Source organism: Microcaecilia unicolor, chromosome 1 (assembly GCF_901765095.1).
Source record: "Microcaecilia unicolor chromosome 1, aMicUni1.1, whole genome shotgun sequence".
In the NCBI taxonomy this organism is placed as follows: domain Eukaryota; kingdom Metazoa; phylum Chordata; class Amphibia; order Gymnophiona; family Siphonopidae; genus Microcaecilia; species Microcaecilia unicolor.
This window is the reverse complement of record NC_044031.1, coordinates 353,011,302-353,033,728: the sequence shown is the minus strand read 5'-3', so window position 1 is coordinate 353,033,728 and position 22,427 is coordinate 353,011,302. Positions and strand designations below refer to the sequence as shown.

General features: G+C 45.3%; 1 protein-coding gene across 2 annotated transcripts in view; it reads right to left on the bottom strand.

Moving 5' to 3' along the window:
* The window catches only part of VWC2 (von Willebrand factor C domain containing 2), a 345,247-nt gene extending 325,482 nt beyond the window's left edge, over positions 1 to 19,765 (bottom strand). The window contains exons 1-2 of one of the 2 annotated variants that reach the window (XM_030209497.1): positions 19,185 to 19,765; positions 14,361 to 15,143 (exon numbers count right to left, since the gene is read on the bottom strand). In XM_030209497.1, the coding sequence (XP_030065357.1) occupies positions 14,361 to 15,083 (723 nt within the window). In that variant the 5' untranslated portion in view covers positions 15,084 to 15,143; positions 19,185 to 19,765. The remainder of the gene's footprint in view (positions 1 to 14,360; positions 15,144 to 19,184) is intronic. The other variant, XM_030209490.1, reaches the window with a different exon arrangement.
* Between the last annotated feature and the right edge of the window lie 2,662 nt (positions 19,766 to 22,427).

Below are 22,427 nucleotides of genomic sequence, written 5' to 3'. Positions count from 1 at the left end.
CATGCTGGCCCACGGATGGCCCCCTGGAGCTGTGGGATTCAGGGCAGCTGCCCTGTTTGCCCCCACCCCCAAATGCCGGCCCCACCAGCAGGAAGGCATGACCCACTACTGCAAGCTGTAGAGATGAAAGATTTAAACAGATGGCAACGGAGATCACGTGACGCCATGACTGCGAGAGCCTGCTAGCACAGGCTTCTCCGGAGCCCGTTTCCCCTCCACCTCATTTTTTTCAGCTCCTAAACGACAAATCGGGACCCACAAGGACCCAGAACACATCCTAACTGCAAGGCAAGCGATCCCCGTGATAGCGGCACAGATATGGCAGCGAGAGGAACACATAAAGAAAAAGTCCGCGGTAAGGGAGTGGAGGACAAAATGGCGCCGCTGGCAAGCCCGCCCGGCCCTACGGTGTCGTCGATATAGATAGCAGAAATTACTGCTGAAATGTCATCTGTGCTAGAAGACTTGTTGGAACGCAGACTATCTCCCATAGACTCCAAACTAGAAAAAGTGCAAGCACAACTTACGGACCTCTCTCGGGACTGTGTGGCCTTCCAGGTGCGGGCGAGTGAAGTAGAAGACAGAGTGACAACTGTGGAAGAATCGCAAGATTCCATCAAGAAAAAACTGCGGGCCTTGGAAGAGAAAGTAGAAGATCTGGAAAACAGGTCACACAGGAATAAGTACATAAGTAATGCCATACTGGGAAAAGACCAAGGGTCCATTGAGCCCAGCATCCTGTCCACGACAGCGGCCAATCCAGGCCAAGGGCACCTGGCAAGCTTCCCAAACGTACAAACATTCTATACATGTTATTCCTGGAATTTTGGAGTTTTCCAAGTCCGTTTAGTAGCGGTTTATGGACTTGTCCTTTAGGAAACCGTCCAACCCCTTTTTAAACTCTGCTAAGCTAACTGCCTTCACCACTTTCTCCGGCAACGAATTCCAGAGTTTAATTACACGTTGGGTGAAGAAAAATTTTCTCTGATTTGTTTTAAATTTACTACACTGTAGTTTCATCGCATGCCCCCTAGTCCTAGTATTTTTGGAAAGTGTGAACAGACGCTTCACATCCACCTGTTCCACTCCACTCATTATTTTATATACCTCTATCATGTCTCCCCTCAGCCGTCTCTTCTCCAAGCTGTATAGCCCTAGCCTCCTTAGTCTTTCTTCATAGGGAAGTCGTCCCATCCCCGCTATCATTTTAGTCGCCCTTCGCTGCACCTTTTCCAATTCTACTATATCTTTCTTGAGATGCGGCGACCAGAATTGAACACAATACTCAAGGTGCGGTCGCACCATGGAGCGATACAACGGCATTATAACATCCTCACACCTGTTTTCCATACCTTTCCTGATAATACCCAACATTCTATTCGCTTTCTTAGCCGCAGCAGCACACTGAGCAGAAGGTTTCAGTGTGTTATCGACGATGACACCCAGATCCCTTTCTTGGTCCGTAACTCCTAACGTGGAACCTTGCATGACGTAGCTATAATTCGGGTTCTTTTTTCCCACATGCATCACCTTGCACTTGCTCACATTAAACATCATCTGCCATTTAGCCGCCCAGTCTCCCAGTCTCGTAAGGTCCTCTTGTAATTTTTCACAATCCTGTCGCGATTTAACGACTTTGAATAACTTTGTGTCATCAGCAAATTTAATTACCTCGCTAGTTACTCCCATCTCTAAATCATTTATAAATATATTAAAAAGCAGCGGTCCTAGCACGGACCCCTGAGGAACCCCACTAACTACCCTTCTCCATTGTGAATACTGCCCATTTAACCCCACTCTCTGTTTCCTATCCTTCAACCAGTTTTTAATCCACAATAGGACATTTCCTCCTATCCCATGACCCTCCAATTTCCTCTGTAGCCTTTCATGAGGTACCTTGTCAAACGCCTTTTGAAAATCCAGATACACAATATCAACCGACTCCCCTTTGTCCACATGTTTGTTCACTCCTTCAAAGAATTGAAGTAAATTGGTCAGGCAAGATTTCCCCACACAAAAGCCATGCTGACTTGGTCTCAGTAATCCATGTCCTCGGATGTGCTCTGTAATTTTGTTTTTGATAATAGCCTCTACCATTTTCCCCGGCACCGACGTCAGACTCACCGGTCTATAATTTCCCGGATCTCCCCTGGAGCCTTTTTTAAAAATGGGCGTTACATTGGCCACCCTCCAATCTTCCGGTACCATGCTCGATTTTAAGGATAAGTTGCATATCACTAGCAGTAGCTCCGCAAGCTCGTTTTTCAGTTCTATCAGTACTCTAGGATGAATACCATCCGGTCCAGGAGATTTGCTACTCTTCAGTTTGCCGAACTGCCCCATTACGTCCTCCAGGTTTACCGTGAAGTCAGTAAGTTTCTCCGACTCGTCCGCTTGAAATACCATTTCCGACACCGGTATCCCACCCAAATCTTCCTCGGTGAAGACCGAAGCAAAGAATTCATTCAGTCTCTCCGCTACGTCTTTGTCTTCCTTGATCGCCCCTTTTACCCCTCGGTCATCCAGCGGCCCAACCGATTCTTTTGCCGGCTTCCTGCTTTTAATATACCGAAAAAAATTTTTACTATGTTTTTTTGCCTCTAATGCTATCTTTTTTTCATACTCCCTCTTGGCCTTCTTAATCTGCGCCTTGCATTTGCTTTGACACTCCTTATGCTGTTTCTTGTTATTTTCAGACAGTTCCTTCTTCCATTTTCTGAAGGCGTTTCTTTTAGCCCTAATAGCTTCCTTCACCTCACTTTTCAACCAGGCCGGGTTTCTTTTGGAGTTCCGTCTTTCTTTTCTAATTCGCGGAATATGTATGGCCTGGGCCTCCAGGATGGTATTTTTGAACAGCGTCCACGCCTGCTGTACAGTTTTTACTCTCTCAGTTGCCCCCCTAAGTTTTTTTTTTACCGTTCTTCTCATTTTATCATAGTCTCCTTTTTTAAAGTTAAACGCTAACGTATTTGACTTTCTGTGTACAGGTACTTCAAGGTTGATGTCAAAACTGATCATATTATGGTCACTGTTATCAAGCGGCCCCAGTACCATAACGTCCCTCACCAGATCATGCGCTCCACTAAGGACCAAGTCTAGAATTTTTCCTTCTCTCGTCGGCTCCTGCACCAGTTGCTCCATAAAGCTGTCCTTGATTTCATCAAGGAATTGTATCTCTGTAGCGTGTCCCGATGTTACGTTTACCCAGTCTATATTTGGATAATTGAAGTCACCCATTATTATCACATTGCCCATTTTGTTCGCGTCTCTGATTTCTTTTATCATTTCTGTGTCTACCTGCTCATCCTGGCGAGGTGGACGGTAGCACACTCCTATCACCATTTTTTTCCCTTTTATACATGGAATTTCAACCCACAGTGATTCAAAGGTGTGATTTGTGTCCTGCTGAATTTGTAATCTATCTGAGTCAAGGCTCTCTTTAATATACAATGCTACCCCTCCACCAGTCCGGTCTACCCTATCATTACGATATACTTTGTACCCCACTGGTTATCCTCCTTCCACCAGGTCTCAGTAATGCCTATTATATCCAATTTTTCATTTACTACTACTACTATTTAACATTTCTAGAGCGCTACAAAGTGTACGCAGCGCTGTACAAACACAGAAGAAAGACAGTCCCTGCTCAAAGAGCTTACAATCTAATAGACAAAAAGTAAAGCATTTAAATTTAAAATATTTAAGCAGTCAAGCACAAGAGAACAGTCACAGAAGGACTGAAGATGTTGAAGGGTGGTCAGTGTGATTAGGTGTAACTCTGGTTGGAGTAGTGGGAGAAGGTGATAGAAGAATAGAAATGGGTGAGGTAAAGTAATGAGTGGGTTGATAGGGAGGTTATATAAGACATGTCACTCTAGGGGTGGGTGGGTAGAGGGGTAAGTCTAAAGCAGATGTCTCACTAAGGAGTGCCCCTCTACATATACTCCATGCAGCTGCTGTACCTGATATAAATTGAACTGCCACTGCTGAAGGACACATGAAAGGGAGAGGAAGCAAGAGGTATCAGTGTTCTTCTTTGCCGGTTGCCAAATATCCCCTGTGGCTGTCTCGTGTATCCCTTGGTGCAATATATTCCAACTCTCCCATCTTATTTCTTAGACTCCTAGCATTTGCATATAGACATTTCAGAGTATGTTTGTTGTTCTTATTTGCATGATGCTTAGTACCTGACACTATTGATTTGACATCTTTTGTCTGATCTTTAGTTGTATTTAAGGGCACCTGGCCTACCACGGTCTGTTGTGCAACCTCACTATCCAGAAACCCTATCTTCCCTGTTTGTGAGGTATCTTTGCAAGATACCTTTTCCCGAACCATGCGCTTTTGAGCGACTGTCGGCCTTCCCCCCATTTCTAGTTTAAAAGCTGCTCTATCTCCTTTTTAAATGCCGACGCCAGCAGCCTGGTCCCACCCTGGTTAAGGTGGAGCCCATCCTTTCGGAATAGGCTCCCCCTTCCCCAGAATGTTGCCCAGTTCCTAACAAATCTAAAACCCTCCTCCCTGCACCATCGTCTCATCCACGCATTGAGACTCTGGAGCTCTGCCTGTCTCTTGGGCCCTGCACGTGGAACAGGTAGCATTTCAGAAAATGCTACCCTAGAGGATCTGGATTTGAGCTTTCTACCTAAGAGCCTAAATTTGGCTTCCAGAACCTCTCTCCCACATTTTCCTATGTCATTGGTACCCACATGTACCAAGACAGCGGACTCCTCCCCAGCACTATCTAAAATCCTATCTAGGTGACGCGTGAGGTCCGCCACCTTCGCACCAGGCAGGCAAGTCACCAGGCGATCCTCACGTCCACCAGCCACCCAGCTATCTATATGCCTAATGATCGAATCACCAACTACAACAGCTGTCCTAACCTTTCCCTCCCGGGCAGCACTTGGAGACATATCCTCAGTGCGAGAGGATAGTACATCCCCTGGTGGGCAGGTCCTGGCTAAAGGAGTACTTCCTACTTCACCAGGGTGATGCTCTCCTTCTAGGAGACCTCCCTCCTCCAAGGTAGCACAAGGGCTACTAGACTGGAGGTGGGACCTCTCTACAACATCCCTGTAGGTCTCCTCTATGTACCTCTCTGTCTCCCTCAGCTCCACCAAGTCTGCTACTCTAGCCTCAAGAGAACGGACATGTTCTCTAAGAGCTAGGAGCTCTTTGCATCGGGCGCAAACATATGACATCTCACCAACTGGGAGATAATCATACATGTGACACTCAATGCAAAAGACTGGATAGCACCCCTCTCGCTGCTGGACTGCTGACTCCATCTTAGTGTTTTTGAGTTTTCCAATATTTTAAAACTTGCTACAGTATTAAGGATATTAGCCTAATATAAAAGTGTCTTTTACTTTATATAGTGTATTGTATGATTTTAGTATTTCCTTCTTAGATGGTAATGAAATGTATTTAAAACTCTATAAGAGCACTCCTTGCTTGTTACCCTAATTACAATAACTGACTATAAATGAGGGGTTGTCCTAGGGGTGGGGGGGAATACTAAATTAGATCCTGCAGTGGCTGTTAGATTCTATCTGTTAATGCTGTGGTACAAGGCTTTTAAAACTAAGTGGAAAAGACTATGGAGATTAGCTGTTTTCTGTTGAAATTTGCTTTTTAAGTTTGCCTAACACTAACCTACAATTCCTCCTTTAAACCCCAATCTTTAAGTTCCCAAAGCACAAGCAAAGTAGTGTTCACTTACCAGAGAAATGTCCTCTTCTCTCAGACCGGGGCCTAGAGGCATTTCTGTCCCCTTGGATAACAAAAGAACTACAGCTCCCAGAAGCCTTGGGACCCCTGCAAATAGAGAGAGCACATCGGCTCGGCTTGAAGCAAGTGGGAGTAAATAAACCCAGAGTAGCAATCATGCACTTCCTGAACTATGCCCACAAACAAGAAGTGCTGCAAATACTTCGATCTGGAAAATCTCTGAAGTATGAAGGGCAGCAGATTCACTGTTTTCAGGACTACTCAGCAGGTGTGGCAGCGAAGCGCAGAGCTTTTTCAGAAGTTTGCTCCACATTATTCAACAAAAAAATTAAATTTGCCTTACAAAGCTGAGAGTCACCCACAATGGGATTACAAAATTTTACGATTCGGCGGAGACAGCCCAAGAATTTCTGATCCAATTAGAAGGAACAGACGCTGAAGACCGTTGATGGTGGCTGGGGCCACAGCTGGAGTAAGATAACAGGAAGAGTAATGGATTAGACATTATAATATTTGACTGTTTGTGTTCAAATCGGGATCCTATTAACCTAAGGGTCTGCTATTGAGACGGGAGAATGGAGAGGAGAGAGGTATGGGCCACTATCCTGCTTATAATCGAAAGAGAAAAACGCCTGTATTGCGACCCAAATCGGGAGATGGGCGTCTTTCTCCAGTGGGCAACCAAATCGGTATAATCAAACGCCGATTTTGGGCGTTTCCAACTGCAATCCGTCGCGGAAACGAGTAAAGTTGATGGGGGCATGTAGGAGGCGGGGTGAAGGCGGAACTGGGGTGTGGTTATCGGCCGAGGAGAGATGGGCGTCTTTAGCTGATAATCGAAAAAAAAAGGCGTTTTTACCGCGATTTTGGGTCACTTTTTTTGGACCCTTTTTTTTCACGAACAGGTCCCAAAAAAGTGCCCCAACTGACCAGATGACCACTGGAGGGAATCGGGGATGACCTTCCTGGACTCCCCCAGTGGTCACTAACCCCCTCCCACCAAAAAAACCCCACTTTAAAAACTTTTTTTCCAGCCTCTATGCCAGCCTCAAATGCCGTACCCACCTCCATGACAGCAGAATGTGTTCTATCCTGTGACAGCCTTTCCCTGGTTCTGATGTGGCTTTCGGGTGTGACACCCTTTCTGTTATGTGCACTGCAGAGTCACATCAGCAATGCATTGTGGTGGGTGTAGGGTATTGGGCTCCGTGATTCCACTAGCTTGTGACAAATGCTCACGATGTTGGTAGTTGGTAGGTTCTACTCCCATGGTGCTTTTCCCCCTGCTGGTCAGAGTGTGCCCTGTTTTGTTTCCGGTAGTCCATGAGGTAGTGGCCATTTTTGTAAGCCACTTTTAGATCCCTTTCACATGTTAGCCACGTTACAGAACTTAGTTCTTACCTTGAATGTGGCTGAAAGAGGGCATTGTACACCATTCTGCCAGCTCTGACCTACTGCTAATCTCAGTACCAGGGAGACTCTTTGCCAGTGGGGCACAACCTCTGATCTGCAGTTAACTGTGAGTAAGCGCGCTTATTCCAATAAAGGACGTTTTCGGAGAGATTAGTCTTCAGGTGTCAACTGGTGTGCCAATGTTATATAGCAGCAACAAGTCCTAGAGGCCTGCGTGTATGCAGGTCCCTGGAGCACTTTTAGTGGGTACCGCACTGCACTTCAGCCAGGTGGACCCAGGCCCATCCCCCCCTACCTGAAACACTTGTGCTGGTAAATGGGAGGCTTCCAAAACCCACTGTACCCTTCACCCCTAAGAGCTATGGTAGTGTTGTACATTTGTGGGTAGTGGGTTTTGGGGGAGGGGGGTTGGGTGCTCAGCACCCGTGGTAAAGGAGCTATGCATGTGGGAGCGTTGTCTGAAGTCCACCGCACTGACCTCTAGGGTGCCCAGTTGGTGTCCTGGCATGTCAGGGGGGGCGAGTGTACTACGAATCGTGGTCCCTCCCATGACCAAATGGCTCGGATTAGGACGTTTTTGAGCTGGGCGTTTTTAGTTTCCATTATCGCTAAAAAAAACAAACGCCCAGCTGAAAAACATCCATTTTTTTGAAAATACGGTCTGTCCCACCTCTTCACATACCCGTTTTCAGACATAGACACCCATGGAGATAGGCGTTCACGTTCGATTATGCCCCTCCACGTCAACAACGGGTCAGCATCTGAACGTGGATCGCCCTGAGGGGCCTCCTAGCAGAGGGGAAACTGTCAAAGAGGACTCTATTCTATGAGACTGTGGTAAAGGGGTTTTAATTAGCCCATTTCGGGACGGTTGGCTTTTGCTAGAGGAGGGGGGACAGGAGGGGTGTTAGACGTGATGGTTCCAAAAATGGGAACCGGGTTCAGGGGGTTGGTGGGACTAAGGGGGGTAGGGTGGGATAGGGTGGGGAGGAGGGAGGGGGTGCTAGCGGGGGGGGGGGGGGAACGGCGGGGAAGGGGGGCATCACAGGGGAGGGAGATAATCTGAATTCTGACCAGCTCCAGGAACATGGGATTGATATTTTGGGCATAGGTGGCCGGGACCGGGGAGGGATAGAGGCTGGGGTGTCCCCTTTGGTAGCAAGAGAGGTTTTCTGGGGATATAATCGACATTTTAAATTTAATGCAATGGTAAAAATTATATCATGGAATGTAGGCAGAGTGAATTCGCCCATAAAGCGTTCTGCAGCAATTAAATAGACAGAAGGCAGATATTGCACTTCTACAAGAAACGCACTTAAATCAGATGGAACATGCTAAACTCAGCACATGGTGGGTAGGGGATTGTGTAGCGGCACATGCACAGGGGAAGAAGGGCGGTGTGGCGATGTTATTTAGAAAATGGTTGGCCTCAGCGATAAAACCACTTTTGGTGGACCCCACTGGAAGGTATGTTATCCTGGAAGCGCTGGTTGGTAGACAGAAGCTGCTTATCTGTAACTTGTATGTGCCTAATAATTACGATCAGAAATTCTATCAGACTGTGACAAATTTTCTGTTGAAACAACCTCATACAGCGATAGTAGTAGGGGGAGATTTCAATGCATCTGGGACCCCTCCCTAGATAGGTCAGCCCCTGAAAGTGCCTCCGCATATCATATTAACAGAGGCTTACTGCAGTTGAGTCAACTGCTGGATCTGGTAGATGTGTGGCAAGTGTTACATCCCATGGACAAAGATTACACTCATCTTTCACGGGCACATTCGATCCAGTCGCAAATTGACACTCTCTTAATATCACGACAGATGTTTGGGGAAGTCACTACAGCGGAATTGGGCTGTATGCTATTCCAGATCATGCATGGGTGACAGTGGGTACCATGTGTAGCAGCTAGGCATGGCAAAAGATGGATGTTCCCTATAAAACGTTATACAGACCCAGTGCTTAAGGGACGATTGTGAGCGTGTTGGGAGTCGTATGCACTGCATAAACGGAACATCAAGAGGACCCGGTTTTGTATTGGGAAACAGCAAAGGCTGTGCTCAGAGGGGAAATTATAAGCCATGTTCACTTTATGCGGATTTCACGGGACAAGGAGATTCTAAGATTAAGTAAGCAGCTTTGCCAGGCGCAGAGGCGGTTTGGTTGGACACACGAGGAACGTCATAAACAACAAGTGCTAGGGCTTCAATCAGCTCTGAATGAGCTTTTGCACCGGAGGGCGCTTAAGTCTCAAGTTTATCATCACTACATGCTCTATAAACATGGGAATAAAGCAGGTAAGATAATGGCGAAATTGATTAAACCACAGGGAGGAGCTAGGAATATTCTCAGGATTAAGCAAGCAGGAGGAGGCTATACTAACTCAGACAGGGCAATCTGTGATACATATCAGGCTTTTTACAGTGAGCTCTATGCTCCTCCGGTGGAATCTGGGCTCCCAAGTCAGATGTATCTGGATAATCTTAACCAACTGAGAGAATAAGGCACTGCCGTCTGATTTAAATAGAGCACAAATTGTTGTGCTACTTAAGCCGGGAAAAGATCCCTCGGAACTGACATCGTATCATCCTATTTCCCTATTAAATTATGATGCGAAGTTGCTGGCAAAGGTGCTATCTAATAGTTTGGCGCCATTGCTGCCACGCCTGATCCATGAACGTCAGGTTGGTTTTGTAGGAAGTAGGTCCGTGGGCAAAAACCTTAGGACGATTCTGGCTACGTTAGAAAGCAACTCTCAGAAGGATTTGCAGTCAATGCTAGTCAGTTTCAACGCGGAAAAAGCCTTTGATAGGGTAAGCTGGGACTTCCTCTTTGCTACATTAGAGAATTATGGGTTCTCCAGACGATTTGTTGCGGCAATCCAAGCCTTATATGCCAACCCTAGCGAGACGATCTGGGTTAATGGATTAGAATCATCAAGTTTCCCTATTAGGAAAGGCACGAGGAAGGGTTGCCCCCTGTCGCCACTTTTATTTGTTTTGGCTTTGAATCCTCTTATCAGGGATATTATGGGGAACCCAATCATTAAAGGAGTTCAGATAGGTTCCCATGTATTTAAGGTTGCAGCATTTGCTGATGATCTGTTGGTACACCTCACGAACCTGAGAGAATCGCTAGAGACACTTTTAGAGGCTTTTCATGAATATGGGGATTATGCAGGATTTCGCATAAATCTGGACAAATCTGAGGCTCTGGCTTCCCCAGCGGCACCTAATAATATTTGGGGCCCAGATTTCCCTCTGTGGAGGGCGGGAGAATCCTTTAAATACTTGGGTATTTGGCTCAGAATGGACACCTCAGAACTATACCTCTTAAATATATGGATTCTATTAGAGGATACAAAAAAACAATTGGATTGTTGGATGGGTCTTCCGTTATCATTATTGGGCAGAGTAAATTTAATAAAAATGGTCATATTCCCCAGATGGCTTTATGTATTGCAAACATTACCTATCCAGCTGTTGAAGAAAGACTTGAAACGGGTGACCAGACTCTTTAGCTGTTTCTGTTGGGTGGGAAAAAAACCAAAATTAAGACAAGAAGCTTTAATTGGGGGTTGGAAGCAAGGAGGTGTAGGCTTCCCGGATCTGTTCCTCTATAATCAGGCGTGTCTCCTCCGCCATTTGGGCGATTGGTTTACCTCTACGCAAAACTACACACCTACAAACCTTGAGAAAGACTTCTTTGACCCTCGTGTTTTTGCGCTTTTGCATCTTCCCTATGGTCAGATTCCCCCAAAATTCAAAAAGAGCTTATTGCTCCAACCTCTGCATGAGGTGTGGCAATGGTGGATACGACTGCTAGGGGGGAACCCGCATGCCACTAATCAAGTACCTATCACTGGGAATATAGCTTTTGAGGCAGGAATAGATAATCCGATATTTCGTATATGGGAACGCCAGGGTGTCTCGAACTGAAGCATTTGCTACAGGATAGTGGTGAAATACTACCATTTGAAGCTCTACAAGATAGAATGGGACGCAATTGGGGAAACCGGTTTGCTTATGCACAAGTCAAGCATTATATAAATTCTCTAAACCAGGCCTCCTTGAAAAGTCGTCTGGGAGTGCAGATTCGAGGTTTCTTTAATGAGACCTTGGAGGAACGTCTTTTGGTTTCAGAACTTCACGGGGCCTTGGTTAGACGAAGACCTAGGAGACATTATGATTATCTCAAAAGTAAGTGGGAGAAAGATTTAGGGTCTTCTTTAACATCCTGGGATGTGGAAGCTACTTTGAGAGAGTGTGGGTATAGAGTGGTCTTAAGAGGCTAGATGTCCAAAGCACAGTTGGCACACACGATGGGGTCTGACGACTTAGCCTGCGCAAAATGTGGGGTGGGTCCCAGCTCCTTTTATCATGCATTGTGGCAATGTCCAGTGGTGCGGGCATTTTGGCAAGGGGTACAAAGATTTCTGATTAGGCTGGGGAGTAAAATCTGAGGGACAGAGGGGCAGTTTCTGTTGGATCAACTCAGGGCTTTCGCCCCTCTAAGCAGCCAGGCAAGCCTGCTATGTCGGAAGCTGAGTTTTGTAGCTAGGAAGTGCGTTTTACAATATTGGACCTCGTTGGAGGCCCCAGCTTACTGGCACTGGCGGAACCAGGTGCATCTTTTGGCTTCCTGGGAGGCTAGAGAGGCGAAGCTGTCCCCCAGGCACAAGAAGCGATTTCTTCAGACTTGGTTACCTTACTTGCAAATTCTTAGTCCCTTGGGACATAGTCTGTTAATTAACGCATAAGGGAACTTATAGGAAGTAACTGGAGCTGGTCTAAAGATATAGGGGTTGACAAAGGGTATGGGAGGTAGGAAGGCAGGGCGGGGGTGGAGGGGGGGGAGGGAACAGGAAAGATGTAATTGATTGTAAGGTTGGCTGGATTTGTTACTAGCTAGCTGTGACACCGTGAGTTACATTTGTTAATGGTTGTTGAAGGAATGAATATGTGAACATTTGTTAATAAAAGGTTGGAATAAAAAGGGGGGAAGGGGATGGGGACAAGAACTGGTTTAAATTGCTTTTGCTATGGTGTCAAGAGGTCCTAAGAGTTCGGTCCTCCAGGGGTATAGATGGGGAGGGGAGGTTAGTAGTAGAGGAGGGGAAGTTTCGAGTTGGGGTGTATTAAAACTTAATAAGATTTCATGGTCACAACATACCTTTTGAGCGGCTGACCAACACTAGCTGGCGCATAATGTTATTGTTCCATGTTACTATTTCATGTTTCAAGCGGTAACTTATCATCAGAATAGGGCAAGGGGGGGAGAGGTGGGGAGGAGGGAAGAAAAGTGGGGGGAAAACGTTTGATGATGATTATCATTATTATGTTCACATAAAACATGTTCTGATATTTCATTTTTGCAAAATTGAACTTGTTGGAAATGTTTAACATGCTGAATCATCAATAAAAATAGTTGAAACATAAACAGATGGCAACAAGAGTGTCTTTTTTTTTTTTTTTTTTATGGAGGGGGGTAGTGGGGAGAGTACCAACATAATTTATGCTCATGGAAAGAACGCTGTAACATCCGTAGTTTAATTTTCACTTATACTTTTGTGCATGGTATCTGATAGGTGTTATTTTCAAAGGTGTTTGCAGAAAGTTCCTCTTCCTACACATTATTGTTCCTTAGGCTCCAGGGAAAGCCAAGCTGACAGAAAATAATGCCAAACAGTGGTGATGACTATGTTTAGGACGCTGTGCTAAAACTTGTTAAAATCTTACCATTAATAGTTCTTAAAATCAACCGACACTGTTCATGTACAGGGGTGTAAGTGGGTCTGTGGACATGTGGGTGGGTAGGCTTGCTTGATTCTATTCCTTTATATTTAACTGCTGCTGAAATAAACTGTCATAGCCGTTTTAGTGTGATTACAATATTCCCCACAGGGTGACTGCATTATCCAATGAACTGAAGTATGAGCAGGCAAAGATGAGAAAAGAGACAAGAGGGAGTGATCTCAAGTCTGAAGAACTGTGTCCTTTGCTGGTTACCCCCACCCTAACCCCCAACATACACATACCACCTGCTAAAAGGTGAAAAGCAGTATAGGACATGCAATACAAGAAATGGAAATTCAGTATACTCTGGGCCCAATATTCAGCTGTTGGTGATCAGCATTTTGCTGACTGCCACTGGCGTTATCCCCAGATGTTCAATGCCAGGCCAAGTCTGGGCTCCAGAACTAAATTTACAGGTATAGTGAGCCAGCAAAAACATAACCAGTTAAGTACGATATTCAGCACTTAACCAGCTTTGGCGAACTTCATAAAGATAGGACTGACAGTTATGTGATCCCTTTATGAGGCTAATGTGGCTGGTTAAGTGTCTAGCATAAGGAAAGGGATCCTCTTATGCTGTAAAGCGAGAGCACCAGGACTGGTTCCAGGAGGAAGAAGAAGTGCTGCAGTTTGAAGAGCATCGCCATGAAACAGAGGCTTGCAGCATAAGAAAAGGGAAGCACCTTCCTGACCTGAGAAGAGGAAGTCCATCAGGCAGAGAAAACCCAGCCATAACAGAGGCAAGAGAACCAAGGTTCCTTCCATCAGAGATGGAAGCTGGTAGCTGGAACATAATCCCCCCCTCCTGAACAGGAAGAACCCCCTGACAAAATAGGAGCAATAAAAACACCCTCCCCCCCCCCCCCCCCCCGAAGAGAAGGGGAAGAGAGACATCTGACCACATTTGGAAGAAGAAGGCTGGTTAAGTGCTGAATACATGTATTGGCACTTAACTGGCCAAGTGATGACTAGAACACCCCCAAAGTAGCTGGTTTTGAGTTGGGCACTAGGTGGACATTTTCATTAGCATTATCCAGTTAAATGTCACTGAATATGACCAGTTAGTCCAGAACAAGCAATCTAACTGGCCAGATAGCTGGTTAAATCGCTTTGAATATCAACCCATCTATTTACTAAAGAATATTCCATTGGGAAGAAAGCGCAACTTAAGAAACATTGTGATGCTGCTCAATTCTTAAATATTTACTTGCAATTTTCTTTCTGTGGAATTCTCCCCTCCCAAAAAAAGCATGAAGTGAGAGCGTGGTACCAAGAGACTCCCTTCTTCAAAGCTGCTTCAGGAAATTGACTTACATGCTTTCTGTATTCTTTAGCTCAGTTCTTAATCCCAGCTCAAAGTTTGTAAAGCAACTTTAAAAACACAGCAAAACAGATCAACATTGATACTGATCACTTACCATGAATTCTTCAAGAGTCTGGTAGGTTTTCTCTCTGAACTCACAGTAGTTTTTTTTCTCTTTGCACTGAGGGCAGCACTGGCTGGTATCTACTTGAATGCATCGTGGGTGAAGTCTTGGGCATTCAGGCTGAATACAGAGAGGTCCCTCTTCAGTGCAAAGACATGGGCAGGCAGAAGGGCCCGGGGTAAACCTCTCACCAATGGCATAAACAAAGCCACTCTCATCCACGCAGCCTTTCCCACGGTAGTCTGGATAAACATATTCCTCTGGAGCTTCAGGAGTAGGAACAACTTCCACAGCAAATTCTTCCATTAAAGGTTCCTCCTGGACACTATCTGATTGCTCTTGCATAGGAACATCCTCAGAATGGCTACCTTCTCCATGACCATTCCAAGCTTGTGTCTTTTTTGTCAAGGGCTCTCTGTTGAAACCAGTTCGGTTTCCCTTGCTTTTCCAGTCTCGGGTTGCTTCGTCCCGCCAACTCCTGCCGACTTCATTCATTTTTGTCAGGCCCGTTTGAGTCTGGTTCTGGCCATCTCGTGGCGTGTGCTCCCTCTTCTCCTGATTCGTTTCTAATTCCTCTTTATCGTGAGGTTTAGTGATGTTTTGAATAGGGATGTTGGGGCTGCAGAGTGCAAGCATCAGGCAGCAGGTCACAAGCAGAGAGCTAGAAAAAGCTCCAATTGCCATGGCAGTAGTGCTGGGCATAACTTTGTGCATCCCAAGGGGCTGGACACCACATGCACATGAAAGTTAATTCACTAGGTCAAGCCAAAGCTCCTAGAAGGAAAACAAAAACAAAAGAAAATGAAAAAAAAAAATAGAGCTCAGAGTTAGACTAATAGAAGTGACATTTTGGTAGTTCTCATGGCCCATGGTTTTTTGTACTTGGAGGGGAGCCCCCTGATGCCCCCCTAAGCTGCCCTGCTGAAGAGGGGCAAACTATAGCACTCCTTCCATGGCAGCAGCTGGGCCCACAAACTCAGAAGTGAAGAGCCAGTTGTTGTGAGGAGGAGCAGGCAGAGTAGAGACATTCAAAAAGATATAGGGGTGGCTGAATGTGGTGGTGCTATGTCAGGACCACAATGGAGGCACACAGCAGAAGCATGACCATTGCAATGACCCAAGGAGAAGACCTGCCCCATCTACCAGTGATCCTTAAAGGTGCCACGGCAACTAGCATAAGGGAAAGAGATCCTCTTATGCTGTAAAGAGAGAGCACCAGGACTGTTCCCAGGAGGAAGAAGTGCTGCAGTTTGAAGACCATCAGCCATGAAACAGAGGCTTGCAGCATAAGAAAAGGGAAACACCTTACTGACCCGAGAAGAGGAAGTCCATCAGGCAGAGAAAACCCAGCCATAACAGAGGCAAGAGAACCAAGGTTCCTTCCATCAGAGACGGAATCTGGTAGCTGAAACATAATCCCCCCCTCCTGAACAGGAAGAACCCCCTGACAAAATAGGAGCAATAAAACACCCTCCCCTCCCCCCCAAAGAGAAGGGGAAGAGAGACATTTGGAAGAAGAAGGAATAAGTGAAAAGCTCCTGAAGCTCCAGTGCTTCCCATAGAAGAATAGTACATGCAGGCCCATGCTGGAGTGAAACAAAAGACCCACAAGATCAAAAGGCTTCAAGGCTGAAGAGACAGGAGCCCATTGAGCTGGGAGGAGCCCCCTTACCCTCTCTCCTCACTCAAGAAGACAGGAAAGACAGAGGAGAATAGTTCAGAGACAGAGGTAAGAGGACAGAAGAGGACAAAGACAGAGGTAGAAAGTCAGATGGACAGAAACAGACAGGTAAAGAGAAGAAGAGATCAGCCTAGCAGAGAAAGTTGTGTGTGTCATTATCAGGAGAAGCAGCCTAGTGAAGTGGCTAAGGAGGAAAAGCGCCAGTGAAGAGTCAGAAAAGAGAAGGAAATCAGACCTGATTGAAGACAGCCGAAATCACAGAGGAGCCTCAGAGACAAGCTTTCGCAACAGGAAAGCTGAGCCTGCTGAGCTAAGGAAAAGCAGGTGGGAGAAACAGCCTCAGAGACAGCTTCTGTAGGGTACTACAGCCAGCACTCAATAGAGATTGTAAGCTCTTTGAGCAGGGGACTGTCTTTCTTCTGTGTTTGTACAGCGCTGCGTACACTTTGTAGCGCTCTAGAAATGGTAAATAGTAGTAGTAGTAGTAGAGTGACAAGGTCTGCCAGTAGGGCAGCAGAGGAGAACCCAGCAAAACTAAGAGACAGCAGAGTGTCACCGCCACAGAGTCATGGTGGGCTGCAGAGACCCCAAGAACACTGACTCTGGGAAGGGCAGTGGCTACAAGTCTCCGCTTGCTAGGGTTATAACTAGCTTAGAGACCTCAAGTTCCATTTTATTTCTAGTTTAGAGAGAATACAGTCCTGAGATAGAGCACATTCTTGAGCAGGCTTACATTTTGGTTAGAGGCTAGAGAGGGTTGGGTTTTTTTTGTTAGATATGTCTAGGAACAAGAGGTCAAGTTTAGACCACAGTCCGGAAGCAGCAACAAACTGTGGGACCCTGAATCGTCCACTGTGCAATGTGGACAGTGCTATGGGGTGAGACTTGAGCCTTCACCACTTCATAACTGCTGAGGACACCAGCTTGAGCTCAGTTAACACCAGATGGGTACACACTTGACTGGGGTATCTCATGGACTTGAAGGCACACTTGCTAAAGAATACATATATATTTTGGGAGTATGACAACTGATGTTCTTGCAGGGTTTACTTCCTTCAGAGAGATCGGAATGGTTATTCAAAGGGGACACTGAGAAAGAGAATTGTAAAAATGGGGTCTGTTATGGCAACACCCAAAGTATAGAATGTTTAGTGAAATAAGGGTAATGGTTTCCTTGAACCACTTGATTACAGGTGTTTGTATACACTTGTTTTGCTATTATGTTTGTGAATAACTTGATTCTCTCAGTTCTATCCATTATTTACCTACCCAACTCCAAGAAAAAATAAAAACATTTGGTGAAATACTTCACTTCTGTCTGGTATTTCTCATTACTTCCCTTCCTCCCATGCAATTACATTGACATTTTCTTTCAGCAACAGCCCCTTACCCCTTCCTCCAAGGAACCTTGTGGGTATAAATAATGACCTCATAGAGGGGTGGTTTCTCTCTTTTGCCTCGCCCACAGGAGGGGTCATGGATGGGTCCCAAAGAAGGGCTCAGCCACCAGTGACACATTATACTCTGGAAAGGAGAGAGCAGACAAAAAGGGCCCCTGAACTGCCAGCCCCACTGAGTGTCACAAGCTAGACACCAGTAACTTGCAAGTTCCCTATCCTACTTTTTTGTAAATGCTTTGGATGAGAGACCTGGGTGCATTCTTAGTTTTCTCAATTATTAAACAGGTCCATGTGTTTTTCACGAAGTCGAAAAGGACTTCTGCATTACCGCTGATCCAGATCACAGCCCAAAAAGAATAGCAGGCAACAAATAAATTGGACTCTTCATTAATCTTTAATTCAGTCTCAAATACACAAACACCCATTTATATCCACATATGTTACACACACACTGAAATCTTTATATCTTGTCTCTTTCTGAAACTAGATAGATAAATTAGGGCTGTACTGAATATTCATATTCAGTCTGATTTGGCCCCGAATACATTATTTGTATTCAGCCAAATAGTGATCTAAATTCAAATATGAATAATCCAGGGCTGTACTATGCTAAATCCTATGAAATAAACACTTGATCTCTGATTTCACATTGCTTCTTTTATTATTTGTTATGTTAAAGCTCAATGCCCATTATTCGTATTTGGGATTTGTATTCAGCAAAACAATATTTTTTCATTATTCATATTCGTCCAAATAGTAAAATATGTTATTCGGTACAACTCTATCTATTCAGGATTACAAGTAACAATCAAAGCATGTAAAATTAGGGAGCAAGCCAGTGGAAGCCAGCAGAGACAGAGGGTGCCACCCTGAATTTGCCACATTGAAGAAACATGTCATTCCTTCCTGTGAATTACAAGTAGAAGCTGAAATGAATGTAAAGTGACTGGATGCTGTGGGACTTTCAGTCCAACACCCTGCCTGCCTGTGGCAGCTGCAAGTATACTGGATGGCACGGAGTGGGGAAAGCGTCAAAAACTTCTTCAAAATGCTTTGTCACCCTCATTGCAGTGTTACCCCAAATATCTGATAATAAGCATTTTAAGTTAGTGTCTGGGCAGTGCACACTTTCCTACCCAGTCACCCTCCCCCACTTGTCTGCCGAACTGTAAACAGTGCACAAGGGAGAAGAACCTGTAACGGTTTCATTAGTGTGCACTTCAGTTCTCAAAGCTAGATTATAACCAGGGACAATACTTGTATTCACACCGTGCAAGTTCCGATTTTGTGAGAATCAGGTTAGCAAATAGAATGTTAACTATTTGTTTTATATCACACGACGATTGACTGAAATATCCAGAAAAGAAATGGAGAAGAATGAATAAAATAGAAGGGATGGAAAAAGTGAAAGATACGCAGACAATGAAACACAGCATTTAGAAACAGGCATACCCAAGGCAATGCTAACAGACGTGGAAAATATTTTTTAAAACTGTTATTATTTTGGAAGGAAAATCACAACTAAGCCACTTTAATTCATGCAGGGGTTTTTGTTTTTTTTTGTGAGTGCAATTAGTTCTGCCTTCTTTTCACCCATCCCCCTCTTCGTGTGCCTTTGATAATTAAAAACTTAAGAGTCTTCAGGAGCAAGGAGTGCTGGAGAGTGCGTCTGAGCAGCATTCCCCGGTTATTCAGCCACAGGAAAGAAACCCAGCCAGCCCTCACAATACTTACATTCCACATTCATACGTGCTGCAGGGTGGCTCTTCCTTCACCCCCGCAAAGGCGGCCCTTAATCTGTCATTTTAGGAGATCCCCCTGCCCTTTCCCATCCTTTCCTTTCCTTCTTTACAATGCTGATAGGATGGTGAGGAGAAACAGCAACAAAGACCTCAACCAAGGCTTCATGATCCGAGTGTGCCTTGCCGTGGGTTTTCCTGTGCATTTACGTTGTTTCACTTATAAACCCATTCTAAACGTTACCTTTCAGCACATAAATGAGAGGGAACGAATACAAAAAAAAATCGAAAGTTCCGTTCTTAAAAGTAAAAGGCTGCTCGTCACTGACAGCTCGGGTTCGTTGTGGCTCCTTCAGCTCCTTATCATTTCTCACTATTATTCTTCCTCTTCTTTCTTGGGCTATGGCACTTTTTTCTTCCTCGGCAGTTCCCTTAGGATCCTCTGTTCTCGTTCAAGATGAGCCGAAGAGCTCGGACGCGGCGTCCGCTCTCAGCCCTCTGCAGTAGGAAGAGGAAAACTACCAGGCTAGTGCTATTATATTAGCACAGTGTTGCAAAACCTTCTACTTGTACTTCTTTTTCCAAAACAAACCTCTCACCAGTTGCACAGTTGAAAAGCTACCAATTACGTCCTCTAGAGCAAAACTTATCAGAATTTTTATTATTTAAGGGGGAAAAAACAGGAAAGAAAATGCACGGGAGACTGCGTGAAAGCAATGTTGCTGGCGCGTATCACAGAGAGCAGAGCAGACTGACGCCAGAAGAGCTGAGCAGGGAGTGGCGAAGAGGGGGGTGAACCTGCCCCCGCCTGCTGAGTGCTGAACTCCTGGCACTAAGGGGAGGAAGCTGAGGAGCTCTGAGCCTCTTCCACACCAGCGCAGGCAGTGCATTCGCCTTTGATCACAAGGATTCTTAAAAAAAAAAAAAAAAAAAAAACATACATACATACGAAAAACCCCTTGCTTTGCTATGGCACATGCAGTGAGCAGCAGTTATATTTTAGGCGTATAATGCTGCTACAGAGCAGTGTCAGGATACATTTCCCCTCCGGAGTGTTATTGAACTGTCCTGCGTGCTGAAATCTTGCAAGCTCTAAGCACAGGTGTCGGCTCAGGGTGTGAGGCCAGAGGGGGAGCTCCAGATCCTTCTTATGTCAACACTCAACACTGCCTCGATTTTTTTTTTCGGTATTCTAACCACCCCCCTTTTTTTTTTTTTCTAATGTCTCCTATATATTAATCCCCTGATGCACTCATTTTGTTCTTTTCCTCGCTCATGCTTTCTTTCCCTTATGCCTTTCCCTTTCTCCATCGCCCCTGGTCTTTTTTTTTCTCATTCCATTAGGGTTACCATATGGCTTCCAGAAAAAGGAGGAGAGCCCTTTCCTTTACCCCCTCCCCCCACTCACACCTTTAAGAAACATTTAAGACAATATGCTTAACCTCTGTTTTATGTTTTTGACCTTTGAGCAAAAGGAGGTTATAAAACTCCTGCTAGTCCTAATATGCTTACTCACATTTCGAACCTCTAATTCTGGGCTTCTCTGAAAAGAATCTCCTAGGAGTAGGTACCTCAGCTAACAGAGGGACAGATTCTTTGGGCCCAATATTCAAAATGATTTAAGCGAGCAGGAGAGGTTCCTGCCTGGTTAAATTGCACTAAGCGGGTCAGGAAGTGATATTCAGTAGCATTTAACTGGACAGTGCCACTGAATATCTCCTCCAAGCAGTTAGGGGTGGAGTCTGGGTAGAGTCAGGAGTTATACAGGCACCACTGATATTCAGTGTCAGTACTGACATAGCTAACTGGGCAAGTAAGACCCTTTAAATAGCAGACTTATCTTTGCCTGGTTTAGAGGCTGACAAAATTTCGGTTTTGGATTCTGTTCTTGTCCATACTGGTTCCAATCGCAAAAGCTGGGACTTCCCACAGCAATCTTGCAACACTACTACTACTACTACTATTAGCATTTATATAGCGCTACAGACGCACGCAGCGCTGAACAATTGACATAGAGAGACAGTCCTGCTCAAAGAGCTTACAATCTAGGTAACACTGCTGGCAGTCTCAGCAACCATGCTTTGATAGAGCAAAGACATGAGCAGGAACAAGTACAGTTTGTTCCTGCCCTGAAGAAGCCACTAGACCACTAGCCTTCCTAAGGTAGGCCGGGGTGGCCTAGGACTGGGATGAGGGGGGAGGCATAGTGATCACAGAGGAGGGGGCCACTGCTGGGAGGGGGTCCAGCTTGGGAGGGCGCCTTTTGTGGTGGGGGCGGGGGGAGAATTTTTTTCATACAATTTCAGTTTCTGCGGAACCAAGTGGTCAATTTTCAGTCACAGATTTGGGTTTTGGCAGAAACTGAAGATCCTGGGTCTGGTCAGGCTGTAGCATGGTTAGTATGCAAGTACAGTGCTGAACATCAGCCATATCCACATAATTTCCAGGTACCACCCTGACTTGGTGCGGGCTATGTCTCAGCACTGATTATCTAGGTCTAAGTCTGAATATTGACCCATTTTTTTTATTTTTATAATACTTCTGTCTGCCAGCTCATAGGTATTTTTGAAAAGGATTGCACCATTATTTTGCAACTGTACTACCACAGAGATTGAGAAAATATTAATTTGAAATCAGTACTAGGCTCTAATATTTTTCACAGTAAGGTCTTCATTGTTTAAACGGCACAAAGAAATGCCAACAAATGTACAACAATGCCAAAAGGTTATACCCCCCCCCCCCCCCCCCCCGATATTCAAAAGCATTTAACCAGCCAAGATCGGCATCTGACCGGTTAAATGCCATTTGGCTACCTGGTGATATTCAGCGGGATAGCTGGCTATCTCCAACTGGATATTCCCGGCTAGCGGCTATCCGGTTATATCAGTTGACATTGAGGCTTATTTTCGAAAGAGAAAAACGCCCAAATTCCGACCTAAATCGAGAGATGAACGTCTTTCTCTTGTGGGTGCCCAAATCGGTATAATCGAAAGCCGATTTTGGGCGTTTCAAAACTGCACTCCATCGCTGGAATGCATAAAGTTGACAGGGGCGTGTCGGAGGCGTAGTGAAGGCGGGACTGAGGCGTGGTTATCGGCTGAGCAGAGATGTGCGTGCTCAGCCGATAATGGAAAAAAGAAAGGCTTTTTCAGAGAGAATTTAGGTCACTTTTGTTGGACCCGTTTTTTTCACGAACAGGTCCCAAAAAAGTGCCCTAAATGACCAGATGACCACCGGA